General features: G+C 46.9%; 1 protein-coding gene and 4 non-coding genes across 5 annotated transcripts; all 5 read left to right on the plus strand.

Annotated features, from left to right (window-relative positions):
• Window positions 1–4,808: 4,808 nt before the first annotated feature.
• LOC142652261 (FAST kinase domain-containing protein 4-like) lies at window positions 4,809–18,918 on the plus strand. The gene is made up of 11 exons (XM_075827910.1): window positions 4,809–4,898; window positions 8,365–8,817; window positions 9,175–9,498; window positions 10,074–10,245; window positions 10,978–11,135; window positions 11,704–11,814; window positions 14,439–14,583; window positions 15,223–15,471; window positions 17,517–17,628; window positions 18,200–18,314; window positions 18,616–18,918. Exons 2-11 carry the CDS (start codon window positions 8,395–8,397, stop codon window positions 18,715–18,717), a joined length of 1,911 nt encoding a protein of 636 aa, XP_075684025.1. The 5' UTR covers window positions 4,809–4,898; window positions 8,365–8,394; the 3' UTR covers window positions 18,718–18,918.
• On the plus strand, window positions 10,291–10,424 carry LOC142654765 (small nucleolar RNA SNORA5). The gene has a single exon (XR_012849105.1). It is a non-coding gene; the product is annotated as a small nucleolar RNA SNORA5 (small nucleolar RNA).
• On the plus strand, window positions 11,165–11,296 carry LOC142654769 (small nucleolar RNA SNORA5). The gene has a single exon (XR_012849108.1). It is a non-coding gene; the product is annotated as a small nucleolar RNA SNORA5 (small nucleolar RNA).
• LOC142654766 (small nucleolar RNA SNORA5) lies at window positions 12,066–12,200 on the plus strand. Its single transcript, XR_012849106.1, has one exon. It is a non-coding gene; the product is annotated as a small nucleolar RNA SNORA5 (small nucleolar RNA).
• On the plus strand, window positions 15,738–15,870 carry LOC142654767 (small nucleolar RNA SNORA5). Its single transcript, XR_012849107.1, has one exon. It is a non-coding gene; the product is annotated as a small nucleolar RNA SNORA5 (small nucleolar RNA).
• Window positions 18,919–20,690: the final 1,772 nt, after the last annotated feature.

Genomic DNA, 20,690 nt, shown 5'->3' on the forward strand with positions numbered 1-20,690 from the left:
GTTTCTATGGTTTGTTTCTATGGTTTGTTTCTATGGTCTGTTTCTATGGTCTGTTTCTATGGTTTGTTTCTATGGTCTGTTTCTATGGTTTGTTTCTATGGTGTGTTTCTATGGTCTGTTTCTATGGTTTGTTTCTATGGTGTGTTTCTATGGTGTGTTTCTATGGTGTGTTTCTATGGTCTGTTTCTATGGTTTGTTTCTATGGTGTGTTTCTATGGTTTGTTTCTATGGTCTGTTTCTATGGTTTGTTTCTATGGTGTGTTTCTATGGTTTGTTTCTATAGTCTGTTTCTATGGTGTGTTTCTATGGTGTGTTTCTATGGTCTGTTTCTATGGTGTGTTTCTATGGTTTGTTTCTATGGTTTGTTTCTATGGTCTGTTTCTATGGTGTGTTTCTATGGTCTGTTTCTATGGTCTGTTTCTATGGTTTGTTTCTATGGTTTGTTTCTATGGTTTGTTTCTATGGTTTGTTTCTATGGTTTGTTTCTATGGTCTGTTTCTATGGTCTGTTTCTATGGTGTGTTTCTATGGTCTGTTTCTATGGTCTGTTTCTATGGTCTGTTTCTATGGTCTGTTTCTATGGTTTGTTTCTATGGTTTGTTTCTATGGTGTGTTTCTATGGTCTGTTTCTATGGTCTGTTTCTATGGTGTGTTTCTATGGTCTGTTTCTATGGTCTGTTTCTATGGTCTGTTTCTATGGTCTGTTTCTATGGTCTGTTTCTATGGTGTGTTTCTATGGTGTGTTTCTATGGTTTGTTTCTATGGTCTGTTTCTATGGTCTGTTTCTATGGTCTGTTTCTATGGTGTGTTTCTATGGTGTGTTTCTATGGTCTGTTTCTATGGTTTGTTTCTATGGTCTGTTTCTATGGTTTGTTTCTATGGTGTGTTTCTATGGTCTGTTTCTATGGTTTGTTTCTATGGTGTGTTTCTATGGTGTGTTTCTATGGTGTGTTTCTATGGTGTGTTTCTATGGTCTGTTTCTATGGTTTGTTTCTATGGTGTGTTTCTATGGTGTGTTTCTATGGTTTGTTTCTATGGTCTGTTTCTATGGTTTGTTTCTATGGTGTGTTTCTATGGTTTGTTTCTATGGTCTGTTTCTATGGTCTGTTTCTATGGTCTGTTTCTATGGTTTGTTTCTATGGTCTGTTTCTATGGTTTGTTTCTATGGTTTGTTTCTATGGTCTGTTTCTATGGTTTGTTTCTATGGTTTGTTTCTATGGTCTGTTTCTATGGTCTGTTTCTATGGTGTGTTTCTATGGTGTGTTTCTATGGTCTGTTTCTATGGTGTGTTTCTATGGTCTGTTTCTATGGTGTGTTTCTATGGTGTGTTTCTATGGTGTGTTTCTATGGTTTGTTTCTATGGTCTGTTTCTATGGTTTGTTTCTATGGTTTGTTTCTATGGTTTGTTTCTATGGTTTGTTTCTATGGTTTGTTTCTATGGTTTGTTTCTATGGTTTGTTTCTATGGTGTGTTTCTATGGTCTGTTTCTATGGTGTGTTTCTATGGTGTGTTTCTATGGTGTGTTTCTATGGTGTGTTTCTATGGTGTGTTTCTATGGTGTGTTTCTATGGTCTGTTTCTATGGTTTGTTTCTATGGTGTGTTTCTATGGTCTGTTTCTATGGTCTGTTTCTATGGTGTGTTTCTATGGTTTGTTTCTATGGTTTGTTTCTATGGTCTGTTTCTATGGTCTGTTTCTATGGTGTGTTTCTATGGTGTGTTTCTATGGTGTGTTTCTATGGTTTGTTTCTATGGTGTGTTTCTATGGTGTGTTTCTATGGTCTGTTTCTATGGTTTGTTTCTATGGTTTGTTTCTATGGTGTGTTTCTATGGTTTGTTTCTATGGTTTGTTTCTATGGTTTGTTTCTATGGTGTGTTTCTATGGTGTGTTTCTATGGTCTGTTTCTATGGTCTGTTTCTATGGTCTGTTTCTATGGTTTGTTTCTATGGTTTGTTTCTATGGTCTGTTTCTATGGTCTGTTTCTATGGTGTGTTTCTATGGTGTGTTTCTATGGTGTGTTTCTATGGTGTGTTTCTATGGTCTGTTTCTATGGTGTGTTTCTATGGTTTGTTTCTATGGTCTGTTTCTATGGTGTGTTTCTATGGTTTGTTTCTATGGTCTGTTTCTATGGTTTGTTTCTATGGTGTGTTTCTATGGTCTGTTTCTATGGTCTGTTTCTATGGTCTGTTTCTATGGTCTGTTTCTATGGTGTGTTTCTATGGTTTGTTTCTATGGTTTGTTTCTATGGTCTGTTTCTATGGTGTGTTTCTATGGTCTGTTTCTATGGTCTGTTTCTATGGTGTGTTTCTATGGTGTGTTTCTATGGTGTGTTTCTATGGTGTGTTTCTATGGTTTGTTTCTATGGTCTGTTTCTATGGTCTGTTTCTATGGTTTGTTTCTATGGTTTGTTTCTATGGTCTGTTTCTATGGTGTGTTTCTATGGTCTGTTTCTATGGTCTGTTTCTATGGTTTGTTTCTATGGTCTGTTTCTATGGTTTGTTTCTATGGTCTGTTTCTATGGTCTGTTTCTATGGTGTGTTTCTATGGTCTGTTTCTATGGTGTGTTTCTATGGTGTGTTTCTATGGTCTGTTTCTATGGTTTGTTTCTATGGTGTGTTTCTATGGTCTGTTTCTATGGTCTGTTTCTATGGTCTGTTTCTATGGTCTGTTTCTATGGTCTGTTTCTATGGTTTGTTTCTATGGTTTGTTTCTATGGTTTGTTTCTATGGTGTGTTTCTATGGTGTGTTTCTATGGTGTGTTTCTATGGTCTGTTTCTATGGTCTGTTTCTATGGTGTGTTTCTATGGTTTGTTTCTATGGTTTGTTTCTATGGTCTGTTTCTATGGTCTGTTTCTATGGTCTGTTTCTATGGTTTGTTTCTATGGTTTGTTTCTATGGTTTGTTTCTATGGTGTGTTTCTATGGTCTGTTTCTATGGTGTGTTTCTATGGTGTGTTTCTATGGTCTGTTTCTATGGTTTGTTTCTATGGTCTGTTTCTATGGTCTGTTTCTATGGTCTGTTTCTATGGTCTGTTTCTATGGTCTGTTTCTATGGTTTGTTTCTATGGTGTGTTTCTATGGTCTGTTTCTATGGTTTGTTTCTATGGTGTGTTTCTATGGTGTGTTTCTATGGTGTGTTTCTATGGTGTGTTTCTATGGTGTGTTTCTATGGTCTGTTTCTATGGTGTGTTTCTATGGTGTGTTTCTATGGTTTGTTTCTATGGTCTGTTTCTATGGTGTGTTTCTATGGTGTGTTTCTATGGTCTGTTTCTATGGTCTGTTTCTATGGTTTGTTTCTATGGTGTGTTTCTATGGTTTGTTTCTATGGTGTGTTTCTATGGTCTGTTTCTATGGTCTGTTTCTATGGTGTGTTTCTATGGTGTGTTTCTATGGTCTGTTTCTATGGTCTGTTTCTATGGTGTGTTTCTATGGTGTGTTTCTATGGTGTGTTTCTATGGTCTGTTTCTATGGTCTGTTTCTATGGTCTGTTTCTATGGTGTGTTTCTATGGTTTGTTTCTATGGTGTGTTTCTATGGTCTGTTTCTATGGTTTGTTTCTATGGTGTGTTTCTATGGTGTGTTTCTATGGTCTGTTTCTATGGTTTGTTTCTATGGTGTGTTTCTATGGTCTGTTTCTATGGTGTGTTTCTATGGTGTGTTTCTATGGTTTGTTTCTATGGTTTGTTTCTATGGTCTGTTTCTATGGTCTGTTTCTATGGTCTGTTTCTATGGTGTGTTTCTATGGTTTGTTTCTATGGTGTGTTTCTATGGTCTGTTTCTATGGTTTGTTTCTATGGTGTGTTTCTATGGTGTGTTTCTATGGTCTGTTTCTATGGTTTGTTTCTATGGTGTGTTTCTATGGTCTGTTTCTATGGTTTGTTTCTATGGTGTGTTTCTATGGTCTGTTTCTATGGTTTGTTTCTATGGTCTGTTTCTATGGTGTGTTTCTATGGTTTGTTTCTATGGTGTGTTTCTATGGTGTGTTTCTATGGTTTGTTTCTATGGTTTGTTTCTATGGTGTGTTTCTATGGTCTGTTTCTATGGTGTGTTTCTATGGTGTGTTTCTATGGTTTGTTTCTATGGTGTGTTTCTATGGTCTGTTTCTATGGTGTGTTTCTATGGTTTGTTTCTATGGTTTGTTTCTATGGTCTGTTTCTATGGTGTGTTTCTATGGTGTGTTTCTATGGTTTGTTTCTATGGTTTGTTTCTATGGTTTGTTTCTATGGTCTGTTTCTATGGTTTGTTTCTATGGTGTGTTTCTATGGTTTGTTTCTATGGTTTGTTTCTATGGTCTGTTTCTATGGTTTGTTTCTATGGTGTGTTTCTATGGTCTGTTTCTATGGTCTGTTTCTATGGTTTGTTTCTATGGTGTGTTTCTATGGTTTGTTTCTATGGTTTGTTTCTATGGTCTGTTTCTATGGTCTGTTTCTATGGTCTGTTTCTATGGTCTGTTTCTATGGTCTGTTTCTATGGTCTGTTTCTATGGTTTGTTTCTATGGTCTGTTTCTATGGTGTGTTTCTATGGTGTGTTTCTATGGTCTGTTTCTATGGTCTGTTTCTATGGTCTGTTTCTATGGTCTGTTTCTATGGTTTGTTTCTATGGTCTGTTTCTATGGTTTGTTTCTATGGTTTGTTTCTATGGTTTGTTTCTATGGTCAAGACGTAATTTCATCTGTGATCATTTTAATAAAAGTGTCTGCCATGACAAGATGACGCTAATCATGTGCCCTTAATAAAGATGGCCGCCACGCACCTTTCGTATTTAGCTCCTGAAGCGGCCATGTTTCTGGAGTCCGGAGGTGCGGCCGGTAATAGTTTTCCTCAGCCGGAAGTGACGTGGGTAAAGCGCCGGCTTCCTGTTCTTACTGTGGAGGTCAGAGAAGTGGATCTGCACGCTGCAAGGTAAGAAGGCCGGAGCCAACATGCGGGTAATATATCAGGATCTCCCCTCTACATCCCCCCAATACTGCAGCGTGTCAGGATCCCCTCTCTACATCCCCCCAATACTGCAGCGTGTCAGGATCTCCCCTCTACATCCCCCCAATACTGCAGCATGTCAGGATCTCCCCTCTACATCCCCCCAATACTGCAGCGTGTCAGGATCTCCCCTCTACATCCCCCCAATACTGCAGCATGTCAGGATCTCCCCTCTACATCCCCCCAATACTGCAGCATGTCAGGATCTCCCCCTCTACATCCCCCCAATACTGCAGCGTGTCAGGATCTCCCCCTCTACATCCCCCCAATACTGCAGCATGTCAGGATCTCCCCTCTACATCCCCCCAATACTGCAGCGTGTCAGGATCTCCCCTCTACATCCCCCCAATACTGCAGCATGTCAGGATCTCCCCTCTACATCCCCCAATACTGCAGCGTGTCAGGATCTCCCCCCTCTACATCCCCCCAATACTGCAGCGTGTCAGGATCTCCCCCTCTACATCCCCCCAATACTGCAGCATGTCAGGATCCCCCCCTCTACATCCCCCCAATACTGCAGCGTGTCAGGATCTCCCCTCTACATCCCCCCAATACTGCAGCGTGTCAGGATCTCCCCTCTACATCCCCCCAATACTGCAGCGTGTCAGGATCTCCCCCCTCTACATCCCCCCAATACTGCAGCGTGTCAGGATCTCCCCCTCTACATCCCCCCAATACTGCAGCGTGTCAGGATCTCCCCTCTACATCCCCCAATACTGCAGCGTGTCAGGATCCCCCCTCTACATCCCCCCAATACTGCAGCATGTCAGGATCTCCCCTCTACATCCCCCCAATACTGCAGCGTGTCAGGATCCCCCCTCTACATCCCCCCAATACTGCAGCATGTCAGGATCTCCCCTCTACATCCCCCCAATACTGCAGCGTGTCACTATCTCCCCCTCTACATCCCCCCAATACTGCAGCGTGTCAGGATCTCCCCCTGTACATCCCCCCAATACTGCAGCATGTCAGGATCCCCCCTCTACATCCCCCCAATACTGCAGCATGTCAGGATCTCCCCTCTACATCCCCCCAATACTGCAGCGTGTCAGGATCTCCCCTCTCTACATCCCCCCAATACTGCAGCGTGTCAGGATCCCCCCCTCTACATCCCCCCAATACTGCAGCGTGTCAGGATCCCCCCCTCTACATCCCCCCAATACTGCAGCATGTCACTATCTCCCCCTCTACATCCCCCCAATACTGCAGCGTGTCAGGATCTCCCCCCTCTACATCCCCCCAATACTGCAGCGTGTCAGGATCTCCCCTCTACATCCCCCCAATACTGCAGCGTGTCAGGATCCCCCCCTCTACATCCCCCCAATACTGCAGCATGTCAGGATCTCCCCCCTCTACATCCCCCCAATACTGCAGCGTGTCAGGATCCCCCCTCTACATCCCCCCAATACTGCAGCATGTCAGGATCTCCCCCTCTACATCCCCCCCAATACTGCAGCGTGTCAGGATCTCCCCTCTACATCCCCCCAATACTGCAGCGTGTCAGGATCTCCCCTCTACATCACCCAATACTGCAGCGTGTCAGGATCTCCCCCCTCTACATCCCCCCAATACTGCAGCGTGTCAGGATCTCCCCTCTACATCCCCCCAATACTGCAGCATGTCAGGATCTCCCCTCTACATCCCCCCAATACTGCAGCATGTCAGGATCTCCCCCCTCTACATCCCCCCAATACTGCAGCATGTCAGGATCTCCCCCTCTACATCCCCCCAATACTGCAGCGTGTCAGGATCTCCCCTCTACATCCCCCCAATACTGCAGCGTGTCACTACATCCCCCCAATACTGCAGCGTGTCAGGATCTCCCCCTCTACATCCCCCAATACTGCAGCGTGTCAGGATCTCCCCCCTCTACATCCCCCCAATACTGCAGCGTGTCAGGATCCCCCCTCTACATCCCCCCAATACTGCAGCGTGTCAGGATCTCCCCTCTACATCCCCCCAATACTGCAGCGTGTCAGGATCCCCCCTCTACATCCCCCCAATACTGCAGCGTGTCAGGATCTCCCCCTCTACATCCCCCCAATACTGCAGCATGTCAGGATCTCCCCTCTACATCCCCCCAATACTGCAGCATGTCAGGATCTCCCCCTCTACATCCCCCCAATACTGCAGCATGTCAGGATCTCCCCTCTACATCCCCCCAATACTGCAGCGTGTCAGGATCTCCCCCCTCTACATCCCCCCAATACTGCAGCGTGTCAGGATCTCCCCCTCTACATCCCCCCAATACTGCAGCATGTCAGGATCTCCCCTCTACATCCCCCCAATACTGCAGCGTGTCAGGATCTCCCCCCTCTACATCCCCCCAATACTGCAGCGTGTCAGGATCTCCCCTCTACATCCCCCCAATACTGCAGCGTGTCAGGATCTCCCCCCTCTACATCCCCCCAATACTGCAGCGTGTCAGGATCTCCCCTCTACATCCCCCCAATACTGCAGCGTGTCAGGATCTCCCCTCTACATCCCCCCAATACTGCAGCGTGTCAGGATCCCCCCTCTACATCCCCCCAATACTGCAGCGTGTCAGGATCTCCCCTCTACATCCCCCCAATACTGCAGCGTGTCAGGATCTCCCCTCTACATCCCCCCAATACTGCAGCGTGTCAGGATCTCCCCTCTACATCCCCCCAATACTGCAGCGTGTCAGGATCCCCCCTCTACATCCCCCCAATACTGCAGCGTGTCAGGATCTCCCCCCTCTACATCCCCCCAATACTGCAGCGTGTCAGGATCTCCCCTCTACATCCCCCCAATACTGCAGCGTGTCAGGATCTCCCCCCTCTACATCCCCCCAATACTGCAGCGTGTCAGGATCTCCCCTCTACATCCCCCCAATACTGCAGCGTGTCAGGATCCCCCTCTACATCCCCCCAATACTGCAGCATGTCAGGATCTCCCCTCTACATCCCCCCAATACTGCAGCGTGTCAGGATCTCCCCTCTACATCCCCCCAATACTGCAGCGTGTCAGGATCTCCCCTCTACATCCCCCAATACTGCAGCGTGTCAGGATCTCCCCTCTACATCCCCCCAATACTGCAGCGTGTCAGGATCCCCCCTCTACATCCCCCCCAATACTGCAGCGTGTCAGGATCCCCCCAATACTGCAGGCCCCCCTCTAGTGCTGGATATTGGGGTTCAGAGCTGTGTAGATCCGCTGCTGGCTCCGTCTTTGTTGCTCTTGTGCCGGTGATGATGTGGAGGATGACACAAAGCTCCAGACAAGATGGCGGCTCCTGTCCCCTCTCGGGCTCCGTCTTCTCCTCAGACAATTATTCATGTTCCGGGTTTTCTTGGCCGACACTTTTTCTTGTTTTTTTGCAGCTTTTCGGTTTGTTTTTTTTCCCCCTGATTTTAATATTTTCTTGCAGATGATAAAGTGACGACCTCCCCCCGATGACATGGCGGCGCGTCTCATCCAGCGCTGTTCCCGTCTGCTGGCGGCGTCGCCCTCTCTCCAGTCCTCGTCTTTCTCCATCTTATCAGAATGCGTCAGAGCCGGTCACCCCATCCAGGCGGCGCTCCCCCGGCCCTCGCCCCTCCCCCGGCCCTCGCCCCTCCACACCTCCGGCCGCTGCGGATACACGGACGGTCTCCCGGCGCTGAAGCCGAGTGTGAACGGGCAGAATGAGAAGGATTTTCTGTCAATGATTCAGTCCATGTCCGGGCCGGAGGAATTGCTTCAGATCTCCGCCGATCACTGTAAGAACGGGAACCGGGCGGCCGCCATCATTAGTCAGATCGCCAAAGTGACGGACGCAAATAAAGCGGAAGTGGTGAATGATAAGAGGTTCGGGGAACTCCTGAGCGCGGTGAACAGACAGGTGAGGCTCCTACATGGGGGGGCCGGTGATTTTTCTTTTCGTCTGTCTATTTATTTTTTTTTTTTGTTACAATGTGTCAGTGTATGTAAGAGCTGCCAGTCTAGACTCCAGACTGATACATTGCAACAAACCATCAGAGCACGATTTGTGTCGCTGCTGTATTTGCAACGAGCAGGACTAGAGGCCAAAACAACTTCTCAGCCTTTGAGGTGTAAAATAAAATATTTCCATTCATTGACAGCAAGCAGAAATGTTTACCCTGGTTAAGACTTGAGACACAAAGCCTGTTAGGACGTTGTACGGGGAGAACGTCTGCGGTTGTCGCGGTGAATGATCTTTTCTTGGTTTCCGGTTTAGATCCAGGCGATATGGAACGTGCGGCTCGTCAGCCTGCTGCGAAGTCTGTACGCGCTCCGCGTGGACGAGAAGAACCACTCCCTGCGCTCCGTGGAGACGGAAGTCCGATGGCGCCTCAGGAAGTTCAGCGTTGAGTTGTTGGGGCGACTGGCGCGGCTCGTTTTTCCGTACGCCCAGACGGAGGAGCAGAAGGCGCTGGTCTTTGACCTGGCGAAGAACGTGGAGTTGAGGTGGACTGAAGTGAAGGACACGAGGACTCTGGTGAACGTGATTTACAGCCTCAGCCAAGTGTCCAGGACGCTGCTGGAAAGAATGGAAGACAAGGTAGAGTGTCCAGGCTACAGACCCCGCTGCATCGCATTCTGGGAGGTGTAGTGTGTATAGCGGCGTCTGTACTGTAGTCGCTCTGTGAGAGGGACGGGCGTTACGGGGTGTCCGCTAAACTGTCAGGATGTCTGTCAGCGCAGTGCTGGTGGGTCTAGTTATAGGCAGCACAATTGTGAATGCAGCTCTGGATGTGACTGGAGCATTACATGTGATGATCAGGTAATCGTTGCTTGCAGGATGTGTTTAGATGTAAAGTAGAAAGTCTAAGGATGGCGCCACACAATAAATCGGGTGTGTGCGGACGAGCGGGAACGTGTGTAACGTCTAATCCACGTAGATTTACAGTAAAATTCCAATAATCCGGCATCCGAATAATCCATGCGAAACGACTTCCATACATCACTGCGCCTCTATGGTTGTGTCGTCCTGTTCAAGGCCTTGGGTGGATGTTCTCTAAAAAGAGGGGTGGTCCAGGATTAGAACAATATGGTGGAAACAGCGCCTCACCGGTCCACAGGCCATGTGTGGTATTGCAGCTCAGCCACTGATGGGTAGACTCTCTTCTCTTTTAGGTGCTCGAATATGCAGAACTTTTCACCCCCGAAGAGTCTCGCACCATCACCGTGGCCCTGGCCGCCCAGAACTGCCGCTCTCTGCCCATACTGAGGGCGCTGTCTTTCCACCTGGTACAGCGGAACGCAGAACTGTGCCCGTCCGTCATCGTGGATTTGGCGTACGCTTACGGTAAGACGCGGTCACGTGGCCTCATTGTTTGTATAGGGACCGGGACGCAGCTTCGTCAAATTCAGGACTGCCCGCTCCATGGCGACTCCTGGCCAATGGGCTGCCACAGCAAACCTGTAGTTCATGGGCCTCACGTTCTTCACGCAGAATATGGGGATAAAATTGCGCTACAGACACCCGGCTGGCGGAAATCTGACCAGTGACGACCTGTAGACCTTGTTTAACTGCTCGTTACTGAAAGAAGTTCTTTGCATTTCTCACCGTTTTCAATATCTCCGCGTGCAGTCAGTGACTAGGAACACTGTTCGTACAATGGCTTATACAGAGGCAGAAAAATTGTCCTGACCGAATACTTCTCACAGCTGAGGGTTTGTTACAGTGTGTCCAGTCTAGACCATTCTCTGAGGTAAACAGCCTGAACTGTTACAGTCATCGCCCCCTGTACAGTAACACTGCCTCATGTTCTCTCCCCTCCTACCAATCACGGGGTACGTGCTCTTATTCTCACATTTAGGGGGGTCTTTTCTTGCCCCTACAGGGGGGTGAGCAGGGGGGCATGTTCACAATGTGCCGGGTGTCTACTGTCAGCTAATAAGGGCATTCTATACACCCCCGATAATGATAGTCCCTTCCCCCGGGACCGTGGTTGCTGCCCCCCCGGAGTCCCGGATCATTATATAATTGACCACATTATAATGTTCGGCTGCTCTTTGCCGTTTCTTTATCTTACAGCGAAGCTGAACTTCAGCCAACATCCGCTGTTACAGAAGATGGCGTCCGACCTCCTGCCCCGCGTCCCGGCGCTGAGCAGTAAGGAGATGACTGGCTGCATCCGGTCCTTTTCCACCCTCCGATTCTTCAGCCTTCCGCTCTGCGAGGCCATCGCACAGGTGAGTCCCGTCTTTAGTCCCGTGCTGGTCGCAGCCTTGTCAAATTCAGCAGTTCCTGCGCAGTGGCGTCTGCTGGCCGTGAAAGCTGCAACAGGAACAGGACTCCATGGGCCCCGACCCCTTCATGTGGACGTCGGGGATAATTGGCGCAACCGACACTTCCAGGGCACAAATCCTGTCCTGATGGTTTGTTACAGTGTATCAGTCTGGAGTCCGGGCTGTTTATATCACAGGATCGTCTGTACTGGATACAATTGTAACAAACTTTGAGCTGTGAGTTTTAGGTCTGTAGATGTTTCCATGCTCTAAAGGTAAATAAGAATGTTCCATTCACTGACAGTGAGCCAAGATCTTATCAATAGTGAGATAGTTTATTAAGTTGCAGACCTTTGTTGTATAATTGTTCTATTTACAATAAGCTGTGCCCCCCCCTCCCCCTTTAACCTGCCACTGGTAACGCTCGGCGTGGTGGTGGGGCCGCTGTGATGACGTTCCTGCTCCAAGTTATCGGCGTGTTCACACTATGCGTTGTCTGCGCGGTAGTAACACTGATTGCTGTTTGTTCCAGGCCTGTCTAGAGCGCAGCAGCTCGCTCATGCCCGCCCAGCTCTCCAGCATCATCCTGTCCTTTGCGCATCTGAACTTCTTGCCGAGCCAACAGGAGGAGTTCTTCAGTATGGTAAGGGGCCGCTGCTGGTGCGTTATACAAGGGTTAAAGGGGGTGTCCAGGGCGGGGGTTGTTTTTTATACCGATGACTTATCCACAGGATAGGTCATCAGTGTATGGTGGGTGAGGGTCCGACACCCGGACCCTGCACGGTCAGCTATTCCGTCTACCTGGCTGGGTGTCAAACGCCCACCGATCATAAACTGTGAATAGGTCATCAGTATGAAAACAACCCCCGCCCTGGACAACCCCTTTTTAATGTCCGCAGCTTCGTCAAATTCAGGATTGCCTAAACGATGGCGACTCCTGGCCAATGGGCTGCCACAACTAACCTGTAGTTCATGGGCCTCACATTCTTTCACACAGAATATGGGGATAAAATTGTGCTACAGACACCCGATGACATCACAGGATTTCGTAGTACTGATCAGTCACTGTGTACATACATTACATCACTTATCCTGTATTATACTCCAGAGCTGCACTCACTATTCTGCTGGTGGAGTCACTGTGTATCTACATTACTTATCCTGTACTGATCCTGAGTTACATCCTGTATTATACTCCAGAGCTGCACTCACTATTCTGCTGGTGGAGTCACTGTGTACATACATTACTTATCCTGTGCTGATCCTGAGTTACATCCTGTATTATACTCCAGAGCTGCACTCACTATTCTGCTGGTGGAGTCACTGTGTATATACATTATATTACTTATCCTGTACTGATCCTGAGTTACATCCTGTATTATACTCCAGAACTGCACTCACTATTCTGCTGGTGGAGACACTGTGTACATACATTACATTACTTATCCTGTACTGATCCTGAGTTACATCCTGTATTATACTCCAGAGCTGCACTCACTATTCTGCTGGTGGAGTCACTGTGTACATACATTACATTAATTATCCTGTACTGATCCTGAGTTATATCCTGTATTATACTCCAGAGCTGCACTCACTATTCTGCTGGTGGAGTCACTGTGTACATACATTACAGTACTGATCCTGAGTTACATCCTGTATTATACTCCAGAGCTGCACTCACTATTCTGCTGGTGGAGTCACTGTGTACATACATTACATTACTTATCCTGTACTGATCCTGAGTTATATCCTGTATTATACTCCGGAGCTGCACTCACTATTCTGCTGGTGGAGTCACTGTGTACATACATTACATTACTTATCCTGAGTTATATCCTGTATTATACTCCAGAGCTGTACTCACTATTCTGCTGGTGGGGTCACTGTGTACATACATTACATTACTTATCCTGTACTGATCCTGAGTTACATCCTGTATTATACTCCAGAGCTGCACTCACTATTCTGCTGGTGCAGTCACTGTGTACATACATTACATTACTGATCCTGAGTTATATCCTGTATTATACTCCAGAGCGGCACTCACTATTCTGCTGGTGGAGTCACTGTGTACATACATTACATTACTGATCCTGAGTTACATCCTGTATTATACTCCAGAGCTGCAATCACTATTCTTCTGGTGGAGTCAGTGTACATACATTACATTACTTATCCTGTACTGATCCTGAGTTACATCCTGTATTATACTCCAGAGCTGCACTCACTATTCTGCTGGTGGAGTCACTGTGTACATACATTACATTACTTATCCTGTACTGATCCGGAGTTATATCCTGTATTATACTCCAGAGCTGCACTCACTATTCTGCTGGTGGAGTCACTGTGTACATACATTACATTACTTATCCTGTACTGATCCTGAGTTACATCCTGTGTTATACTCCAGAGCTGCACTCACTATTCTGCTGGTGGAGTCACTGTGTACATACATTACATTACTTATCCTGTACTGATCCTGAGTTACATCCTGTATTATACTCCAGAGCTTCACTCACTATTCTGCTGGTGGAGTCACTGTGTACATACATTACATTACTTATCCTGTACGGATCCTGAGTTACATCCTGTATTATACTCCAGAGCTGCACTCACTATTCTGCTGGTGGAGTCACTGTGTACATACATTACATTACTGATCCTGTACTGATCCTGAGTTACATCCTGTATTATACTCCAGAGCTGCACTCACTATTCTGCTGGTGGAGTCACTGTGTACATACATTACATTACTTATCCTGTACTGATCCTGGGTTACATCCTGTATTATACTCCAGAGCTGCACTCACTATTCTGCTGGTGGAGTCACTGTGTACATACATTACATTACTTATCCTGTACTGATCCCGAGTTATATCCTGTATTATACTCCAGAGCTTCACTCACTATTCTGCTGGTGGAGTCACTGTGTACATACATTACATTACTTATCCTGTACTGATCCTGAGTTATATCCTGTATTATACTCCAGAGCTGCACTCACTATTCTGCTGGTGGAGTCACTGTGTACATACATTACATTACATACCCTGTACTGATCCTGAGTTATATCCTGTATTATACTCCAGAGCTGCACTCACTATTCTGCTGGTGGAGTCACTGTGTACATACATTACATTACTCATCCTGTACTGATCCGGAGTTACATCCTGTATTATACTCCAGAGCTGCACTCACTATTCTGCTGGTGATCACTGTGCACATTACTTGTCCTGTACTGATGTGACTTGCTTTGTGTTTCTGCAGGTGGTGCAGCGTCTGAGCACGGAGCTGGATTCGTTGAGCCCCTCTATGCTGGTGGACTTGGTGTGGTCGTTGTGCGTCCTGCAGCTCGTGACCCCGGCTTTTCTTCAGAAGGCGCTGGAGCCACAGATCTACGACCAGTTTCTGGGTAAGCTGATGTCTAATTCCCCTCCAAAACCCAAAAATGCAGGTGTGATTGCAGATAATCCCAAGAAAATCCTCCTTCGTCCTCATGTTGTCCTTTGAAGGGTCCAGGAAGCTGAGATCTGTGGAGCTGTTTGTTAGGGCTGTGTAGAGCTCATAGTGACCATTTTTTTTTTTTCTTCTACAAGCCAAATAGTGGATCTGCAAGTTTAAAGCGCCGCGATATTCCCAAATGACGGCATCTGTAGATGTTGGGTGATGTAGGGCAGCGGGTGATGTAGGGCAGCGGGTGATGCGTCTAACCTACCGGTCCTATTTTTTGTCTTTTTAAAATGCATCTTTCTCTCTGTTCCTTCCTGGTGTGATGTCATCGCTGTGCTGTGTTCTCTTAGCCAATCATATGTCTCCTCCCTCTCACAGACAATGAGTGAGCGGCTTCGGCTGCATCCCCCTCCTCCCTGTTCACTAGTGACTGTAATACTCCAGAGTAGGGGGTTAATGAACTCTTAGAGGGGCTGCAGACCCAGCAAGCAGCACCATGTATCTCAGCTTCCTGTCCCCATGTGATTGTGACTTCCACGGCCCGTTACTTTTTACTTTCATACAGTCGGAAAACCTTCATCATCTTTTCCGTGTTTTATAGGGAAGGCTTCCAAGAAATCCTCTAACTACGGCCTGAAATTAACGCACATAAATGCGAGCGCTCGTCTGGAGTGTCCGGAGTATCGGGGGCCCCTCCTTCCCCTCGGCCCGGTCAGCGCTGTAACTCCACCGGCGGGAGGCAATAGTCGGTCTTCTCTACAGAGTGATATAAGTAACGCCCTGCGGGACGTCTTCCCTGACCAGGACACGTGCAGCTTCAACGTGACGACGGCTTACGGCCATCACATAGGTAAGAACGGCGCCCCCTGCTGCACGGGTCACTTTCTACAGGGTCACTATATTAGTGTTTTCACTTCCACTTGGGCTCAGAAGAAAGATGTTTAGACAGTAAGACACCTGGGGCTCCTGGATGTGTTCAGCCCGAGCCTACTGGTTCATGAATACAAGTGCACTAAATACTGACACGCAGAGCTGTATACGGGCAGCCCTGATATTACTGGGGCACAGAACAGCCACCCCCCCCCCCCCCACACACGCACACACGCGGTTAATATCCGCAGCCTCGTCAAATTCAGGACCACCGGGGAAGTGGTGACTCCTGGCCTTGGGGCTGCTACACAATGTTGTAGTTCATGGGCCTCACGTTCTCTGCGGTGACATGTGGGGATATATTGTACTACAGACACCTGATGACCTCACATCTCTAATGTACTGATATCAGGGCAGGAGGAAGAAGCCCCCGACCCGTAATAGGAAACGCCCCCCCCCCCCCCCCCTGTGATTTCTTGTGTTTAATCCGTTTATACAGCTTACATATAGAACTAAAGGGGTTTTTCCCTTAATCCATATCTAGCCCCTATCCACCGATGGGTGATAAATATCTGATTGGTGGGACTCCCCCCGATTCTGAAAATACACTTACCTGGCCATCCCTGTGCGCCCCATATGAATAGAGCCGTACTACGCATGATCGCCACCGCTCCATTTTTTCATTTTCTCAGGATCAGTACAGGATATGTAATGTATGTACACAGTGACTCCACCAGCAGAATAGTGAGTGCAGCTCTGGAGTATAATACAGGATATAACTCAGGATCAGTAATGTAATGTATGTACACAGTGACTCCACCAGCAGAATAGTGAGTGCAGCTCTGGAATATAATACAGGATATAACTCAGGATCAGTATAGGATAAGTAATGTATGTACACAGTGACTACACCAGCAGAATAGTGAGCACAGCTCTGGAGTATAATACAGGATATAACTCGGGATCAGTACAGGATAAGTAATGTAATGTATGTACACAGTGACTCCACCAGCAGAATAGTGAGTGCAGCTCTGGAGTATAATACAGGGTGTAACTCAGGATCAGTACAGGATAGGATAAGTAATGTAATGTATGTACACAGTGACTGCACCAGCAGAATAGTGAGTGCAGCTCTGGAGTATAATACAGGATATAACTCAGGATCAGTACAGGATAAGTAATGTATGTACACAGTGACTCCACCAGCAGAATAGTGAGTGCAGCTCTGGAGTATAATGCAGGATATAACTCAGGATCAGTACAGGATAAGTAATGTAATGTATGTACACAGTGACTCCACCAGCAGAAGAGTGAGTGCAGCTCTGGAGTATAATACAGGATGTAACTCAGGATCCGTACAGGATAAGTAATGTAATGTATGTACACAGTGAGTCCACCAGCAGAATAGTGAGTGCAGCTCTGGAGTATAATACAGGATGTAACTCAGGATCAGTAGAGGATAAGTAATATAATGTATGTACACAGTGACTCCACCAGCAGAATAGTGAGTGCAGCTCTGGAGTATAATACAGGATGTAACTCAGGATCAGTACAGGATAAGTAATGTAATGTATGTACACAGTGACTCCACCAGCAGAATAGTGAGTGCAGCTCTGGAGTATAATGCAGGATATAACTCAGGATCAGTACAGGATAAGTAATGTAATGTATGTACACAGTGACTCCACCAGCAGAATAGTGAGTGCAGCTCTGGAGTATAATACAGGATATAACTCAGGATCAGTACAGGATAAGTAATGTATGTACACAGTGACTCCACCAGCAGAATAGTGAGTGCAGCTCTGGAGTATAATACAGGATATAACTCGGGATCAGTACACAGTGACTCTGCTGTATATGTAGCTGAGTTCTATATGTGAACAGTAAGACTTTGTGTCCTTTATTTGTGCAGTTGTGTTTTGTGTTGGAGATTATGTAGGATTGTTGGTTTGGGTGTCGTCTTAAAGCCAAAATGAAATCTTTTAATTCAATTGTTTTAATATTTGTTTTCCTCCTTTGTTTAAGATGCCGAGTTTGTTTTAGACTCTGAAAATAATCCTTTAGCTTTAAGAAATTTTGAGGATCCGCACGTTCTGCACAGCAACGGGACAAATGCCTTACCGGACGGAGCGAGGAGGTGAGAACAGACCCTGAACCGTCTTCCTTATACCACCTCTATCCGTGCGCTGTTGGGGGACGTGGGTATAATAGAGGGGATCCTTCCCTGCTGTGGACTCCTCTCTTTTAGGCTCTGTTCACATCTGCGTTCTATATTTCCGTTGTTCTGCTCATAAGAGCAGAGCAATGGAGAACTGGCAGTGATGGATCCATCGCAATATGGACATCGCCGGCACCTGACGAGCCGCAATGACTATAATGGCGTCCGCCGGCATGCTGCGCTGTTTTGTCCTGCATTTTTGACCGGATCTGAGACCTCCAGCAGAGCCTCTGACGCCGACGTGACCACCGCCTTATCCAGAGCAGAGGGGCGGCATGGGGTGTCTCTGCATCTGGTAACCTGCCTTGGCCTATCGATTTTAATGCATGGTGTGTAATGCTTCACTTCCCCTGCAGGGGGCATTTCACTGAGTAATCCTGATGTTTTTTTTGCGCTGCTTCTCTTACTGAGGGTGTTTTATCCTGTCGTCCTGTCTCGTCCGTGGACTGATTGCAGGGACTCCAGTCACCGGCTTTCTTCCTCTCGTCAGGTTCGCTGTGAAGAGCTGGGAATTCTCCAACTTCTGTTTACGCACTAAAGAGTTAACGGGCTGGTTTGCGCTGTGCCGCCGACACCTGCGTGCTGCCGGCTTCTTGGTGGTGGAGGTGCGTACCACTGTTGCCTGGTATAGTAAAATTTATCATCTCTGTCATCTCCAGTGCCCTCTAAGGCTTAGATGCCTGCAGTCCTCGTGGCTGATGGCGCCAGTCTCTCATTTGGGCAGGCGTTACTGAGGCAGGTCTGACAACATTGTTCGCTGTCACTTCCTGCTGTCACTTCCTGCATGGGAGTTTGAGGTTGGCAGGAATTGTACCCTCCTTACACTGTTATGGCGGCCTTCCCTAAGCATTCGCTCTGATCTGTCATGGCCGCTGCGTTCATTGCCCACCTCTCACTTCTCCGCAGGTGCCTTTTTACGAGTGGCAGGAATTGAAGTCGGAGTGGCAGAAGTCGGCGTTCCTGAAGGACCAGATTAAGAAAGTGGTGGCTGAAGAAATGTCGATGTGAAGGGCGCCGGCGCTTTGAAGACGACGTGGGCGAGACTTGTGTATATATGAATATTACGCCTTCCTGCGCTTGGTGGGCCGCACTTCTGCCCGGCTTGGGAGGGGCGCGCTTCTGTTTAGGATAATCTATATTTTAATATGAAGGTTGTGGTGATAACTGGAGTGAAATTCTCTCTGTAACATAAAACCTCTTCCTCCATGATGTCCGTGTTCTGGGCAGCGAGTTCTTCTCATAGACGTAGACCATCACTGGCTGCGTCCCCCGTGACTGTTATCGTGTGCAGGGCAGCCGTTCACAACTACAACCCCCAGTATGTCCAGTCACAACGCTACGTCTGATGAGATCTCATAATAGAATTGATTTCAAATCCGCTGGCGGACTTCTACTAGGAAGGACCGGTGGTGTCCACCAGGTGGCGCTACGTGATAGACGTGTGACGGTCTGTGGTTTAGGACTGGTGCCTCGGTTCGGGGGTTTGTAGCTGTTTCTGCCCCATTGACTGTTTAGCTGCTGCAATTATTTTCACACTTGATAACACGACTATAACGATAGGATACAAAAATAATAAGTCAGGAAATATAAATTAGATTCTAATTTTTAACATTTCCTTGTGCTGGCCACTAGAGGGAGCAGTTCCCAAAATTGCAGCATGGTCAATGTGGTAAAGCAACCTCGTTGATTTATGCTGCAAATTTGGGGTAGGCACACTTGCTCTAGTGTCCTCACACAATCCCCCCCCTCCCTTATCCTGGCTAGTGCCAGGAGAAGGAGGGGGTTGAATCTACTACACTGTGCTGCCATTTTCTGAGCGACTGCACAGTGTAGGAGGATTAGATACAGGGCTCAGCAGACAGTATAACACGAACATACATGAACATAATACACACATCACATACATGCACATAAATGACCTCCCGCCGCCTGCGCTCCTATTCCTTGCGCCTTCGCTTCTTTCAACATATGGCCGGGAGCTGTCATCTTACTGTCTGGCAGCGGCTTCCGGTCCACATGAAAATGGGGCCGGATTTGAGGTGTGTGTGTGTGTGTGTGTGTGTGTGTGTGTCCCCCACACACAGACGTCGTACGCTGCAGAGAATGGAACGGCTCCTGTTTGCATTCTCTATGGGGCTGTATGTGCCGTATTCCATATCTGTATGTGTCGTTAATCGACACAAAAAAATGGCAGCCCCCATAGAGAAGTAAAAGTAAGAACAAAGTAGAACATAAATAAAATGTATGTTAATATCATATTAAAAGCAATATAAGAAAAAAAATTCATGACACCTTCCCTGTAATGTGTAAAAAAAAAAAAAAGCCTAAAAATTCACGTGTGGGGGTAAAAGTCTGAGGCTCCATCCATACGCTTAATTTTAATCTGCAATTCTGAATCCGTAATTGCGCATCTAAACACGGATGCGTTCATTTCTATGGTCCACGGGCACCTTCTTGTCTATTTATGGGAAGGTGTCCGTCCCGACGCAATGACCTGTTAAAAAAAAAAAAAAAAGATAGGTTGGGACTTATTTTTTTGATTTTATGGACCGCGCTTCTGTAATTTATAATGGGAGCACGGCCCGTGACTGTCTGCGGCCGGCCGTGACCTTGTGCGGGGGGCTGACCCAGCAGAGATGGAGACCTACAAAAGCTCCTAAGTATGAAAGTGGAAGATGTGTAGAGGTCGTACAGGTCACTTACGTCTACATGCAAATAATCCAAAAAATTACCGGAACTGACGAGACCGAAAATCTCCAGATCCAGAATCTGGGAAATATCCGAGTCACCGGGTCGTCAAGTGTCCTGATCAGTCTCAGGGGCTGACTACATGTGAACTGCTAATTTTGCCCTTTCGTTACATTGGGGGACACAGACTGTGGGTATATGCTGCTGCCACTAGGAGGCTTGACACTAAACAAAAATAAGTGACTCCTCCTACAGGATATGCCCCGCCCACAGACAGCTATTCAGTCTTAGCT

Source organism: Rhinoderma darwinii, chromosome 5, assembly GCF_050947455.1.
Source record: "Rhinoderma darwinii isolate aRhiDar2 chromosome 5, aRhiDar2.hap1, whole genome shotgun sequence".
Taxonomy (NCBI): Eukaryota; Metazoa; Chordata; class Amphibia; order Anura; family Rhinodermatidae; genus Rhinoderma; species Rhinoderma darwinii.

Coding starts and splice junctions, on each gene's coding strand:
- LOC142652261 (XM_075827910.1), top strand. CDS start 8,395: ATGGCGGCGCGTCTCATCCAGCGCTGTTCCCGTCTGCTGGCGGCGTCG. Junction 9,499..10,073: donor TGGAAAGAATGGAAGACAAG/GTAGAGTGTCCA, acceptor CTTCTCTTTTAG/GTGCTCGAATATGCAGAACT. Junction 11,815..14,438: donor AGGAGGAGTTCTTCAGTATG/GTAAGGGGCCGC, acceptor GTGTTTCTGCAG/GTGGTGCAGCGTCTGAGCAC.